Here is a 3,895-nt window from a genome sequence, read left to right as displayed (position 1 = left end):
AACCTCTAACTAGCGCTTTAAGTGAAATTCCCTTTAAAAGAGCGTGCTTCTAAAACCAGCTTGTACTGTAAGCTGTGCAGCATGGGAAAGTATGTCCCCAGCTGGAAACGGGACATTAAGGGCACATCCTGTGAATAGATGTGTGCAGCTCCCTGCCCGGCCCGTGGTGCACAGCCCCGAGCAGTACCAGCACCCTGTCTTGGTCTGAGCCCTGGCTCTGGGGCACGCAGGGTGTTGCAGGGTGCCCAGGTGCCTTGCCATTGTGTTGCTGAGGGCCTGCTCTGTGGCAGTGTTCTCTCCTTGTTGTTTTTGTGCTGTTGTTTTCACGGACCTGCACACCCTGACAGTGGTGTTGTTACAGGCTCACATGGGAAGCAATTGCTGCCAGCATGAGAATTGTCCCTTCCTCCCCCTCTTCTCCTGCCCTTTGGCTGTAACATTAGGGAACCCAATAACATGCCTGCACAAAGCTTAACAACCAGCCAACAATTTTGTTACAATTTTTCCCCAAAAGCAACCTTCCCTCTTCTATTCTACTCTAATAAACCCTTGTGTGTGTGAACACATATCAGCATCTTTTGTGCAACCTGGTTGATGAGCAATGTCACCTGAAGGCTGGAGCATGGGAATTGTAACTTTCTGATTTCTTTTCCCAGGGATGAGAGACTAAAGAGGGGGAAATACTTGTATGTTGGGCATAAATTTTTTGAGGATGATGTAAGCTTTCTTTGAGGAGTTCTTCAGTAAGAAATACTGAATGTGGTGGAAGGAGCTTCCTTAGAGCGTTTTCTTTGCCCAGGAGGGTGTAGATTTGTTTCACATGTTGTGGCTTTATTATTTCCAGGTCTCTTGAGCTCTGGCAGGTGTGACGTGGCCACACTTGGTGAAGGTTGGCAGAGTAGAAAATAAGATCTGGTCAGGAAATTTTCTTTCTCAGCTTATTTCCATACATATTCAGTCGGTCTTGTCAGGACAGTATGCACTGACAGCTCCTCGAGGCAGTCGATGCTTGGGTCTGATATCTGGGCTATGCTGTCTGGTTTGATTAGCTGGTGTGCTAGGTGAAATACCTCTGAAATAGCAGCGATTCTGCTGTGTTGATTGCAGAGTAGTGGAAGGCTCATTTTGTCTCATATTCTGCAGTGTCATAGTCCGGTAAGAGGAAGTGGTATGATGACAGATGGATTTAGGATGGTAAGGTTTTGTTCTACTGGCCTTCTAGCTTTTTGCTTTCAGCCCTTCTGTAATTTGTCTGCCAACCACAGTGGTTTATTTAGAAGGGATTGAGGACTGGACAGTTGCCAGTACAGGTATCAGTGGTAGTAGGCATCAGGTAATTGTTGTGTTTTACGGATTTGGGGGGATTTTGGCATTATGTTGGAACAATTTATTCTCATCAAATGAGATGAAATATAGAAGAAAAACATCTCTGAAGCAAATGAGCTACAGTTATTTGTTCTGCTTTCAGGAAAGCAGGTTCTGACCATGCCTGTGTGAGGTGAAGATTAGGGACAGGGACAGCTCTGTGTTGGGGAAATCTTCAATATCCACATATGCTGGAAGAGGGGATCCTGTCTGTGTGTGCACGGGCCTCCAGAGACCGCTTGAGAGAATCCCATGTTTTCTGTAGTATAGGGCACAAACCAACTCTTAGGTGATCTACACTGTTTGTTTGGAGATTAAGGACAAAAAAGACCTGAAGGACTATGAGGGGTTTCAGTACCAGGCTGTCCAAAAGATCTGTACATGTCTCCTAGGAATGATGTCAGGTGTCTGCTTGGCAAAAGGAGCCAGGGGGTTCTCCTGTTCTTCACTTCAAATGGGGTCCCTCAAATCTTTTTGTGTTTGATATTAATCACTTTTGATTTGAGATCATGGGAACAGGACCTCATGGGACAATCAAGGTGGGCACTTCCTCCAAAAGCAAATACGCAGCCTTCAATACTGCGGTCCACCAGGCTGCCGCCTTAAGCATTGATGGAAGCGGATCATTCGTGGCCAGCCTCATAAACGCATGCTAGATTTAGTGCTGGGATAGTAAAATGTCTTTCAGTTGGCCTAAGAATGCCAGTTACTACATTTTCATGCTATCTGTTTAGAGATGCGTATTTTCAGTAGTGTACAAGTGTTAATGGCAACAGCTTGTAAGTTTGTATCATCCTGTGGGTTATGGGTGAACCGTTAAAATTCATACAAAGAGCAGTGAAATATGAAAGCTGCTAGGGAAAAGAAAGGTCCATTAAATATTTACACTAGATTGTGAATCAGCTGCTTTACTGTTAGTTAGTGAATAAATAAAAAACAATCTCACTGTTACGACAACTAGAAAAGAGTTTACCAGAAATAGCTTCCAACATCAGGCAGGCAGGGAGTGCAAGGGAACAGCAACTCAGGAATGGATTGTAGTAAAGGACCTGACTTGTCCTGAAGTCAGCAAAAGCCTCTGCCTTGCCCTTAGCAGTGACTGGGTAAGGTCTCTACTGCAGTGTCCGTCTCTCAAATGTATCATACGTTTTCATGACCCGGGAGATGATGGGTCATATTTTTTTTCTATGCATAGCCTGCGCGTTCAGGCTTGGTCCTTTATTGACTGCTTCCATGTGGAGGAAAAGGAGAGCTGCTGTAGCCTGTTATGTCACTCTTAATACAAAGAAAACCCTTGTATCCATCAAAAGTGGACAATCAGACAAAAAAACCAAGCCTAGCATTCAAGGTTGTCTCACAGTTTGTGTACACATTATGATCTTATGTTGTGTTGCCATCAGTCTTTATATGTATGCGTAATTCATGTCATGAAATATGATTTGTGTGTCTTGAGAGCCCTTATTTGACATAAGGGTCTTAGATACTTAAAGAGATGATGGTAGCAGCAATGTGGTCTTCAATTTCAGATTGGCACTGAATGGGACGCCAAGGAAAGGCTTTTCCGGAATTTTGGAGGACTTCTTGGGCCAACAGATGAGCCAGTTGGAATGCAGAAATGGGGAAAAGGCCCCAATGTCACCGTTACTGTCATTTGGGTGGATCCTGTTAATGTAATTGCAGCAACATACGATATTCTTATTGAATCCAGTGCCGAGTTTACTCACTACAAACCACCTCTGAATTTGCCACTGCGACCTGGTGTCTGGACAATAAAAATTCTGCACCACTGGGTACAAGTAGCTGAAACCAAATTCCTTGTTACTCCTCTCACCTTCTCTAATCGGCAGCCTATCAAACAAGGTAAGTTTTATTATTTGGTACAGGAATAATACAGTTATTGTGTCTGTATTCATTGTAAATGTGGCTGTTAAAAATGAAGTAGCACTGTATTGGAAAAGGAGAAGAGAAAGGAATTTTATAGATACTAAATCAGAAGAAATTGTTGCACTAAGACAAGCGGAAGTGTCTGTATCCAGTCTGTAAAACACAATCACTTTGAACAAAAGGCTATTTATATCTTTAAAATATGCACAGTTCAGAATCCAGAGAACTTCAGACTCTCAATTATCTAACAGCTATTGTAAAAGCCATCATTCAGAAGTAGAAAATAAAATGGACCTTTCTCTTCTGCTTTTCATTCACATTTGCTCATAAGGAGTTAAAGATGCTTAAACTGTTACCTTGACAAAGTCTACGTGTTTAACGATAAAAGCATTAATACACAAAATGGTGAATTAGACAAAATTACCCTAGGCCAGAGCTCACCTGATGTATTGTCAGGTCCAGGCATTCACTCTTGCCTGACCTGCTCAGTACCTGCCAAGCAGTGGTGTTACAGAAACATCTACAGATACGGCGATCCAGTAAGTACACTATCAGACCCATGCTGACATTTTTTGGAAACAAACCATTTTTTTTTCCCTGCCGCAGCAGCCCTGAGACATCCAAACACAGAGATCATTCTTGGGCT

The 3,895-nt window shown here is 43.1% G+C and overlaps 1 protein-coding gene across 1 annotated transcript in view; it reads left to right on the top strand.

The window, feature by feature from the left end:
- Window positions 1-3,895, top strand: part of XYLT1 (xylosyltransferase 1) — a 150,612-nt gene that overhangs the window by 138,513 nt on the left and 8,204 nt on the right. Inside the window, 1 exon segment of the mRNA XM_035895067.1 lies at window positions 2,892-3,225. Coding sequence (XP_035750960.1) covers window positions 2,892-3,225 — 334 coding nt within the window.

Source organism: Egretta garzetta, unplaced genomic scaffold, assembly GCF_000687185.1.
Source record: "Egretta garzetta isolate BGI_Z169 unplaced genomic scaffold, ASM68718v1 scaffold575, whole genome shotgun sequence".
NCBI lineage: Eukaryota > Metazoa > Chordata > Aves > Pelecaniformes > Ardeidae > Egretta > Egretta garzetta.
Note: the sequence above shows the minus strand (reverse complement) of the source record. Positions and strands in the feature narration are given on the sequence as shown.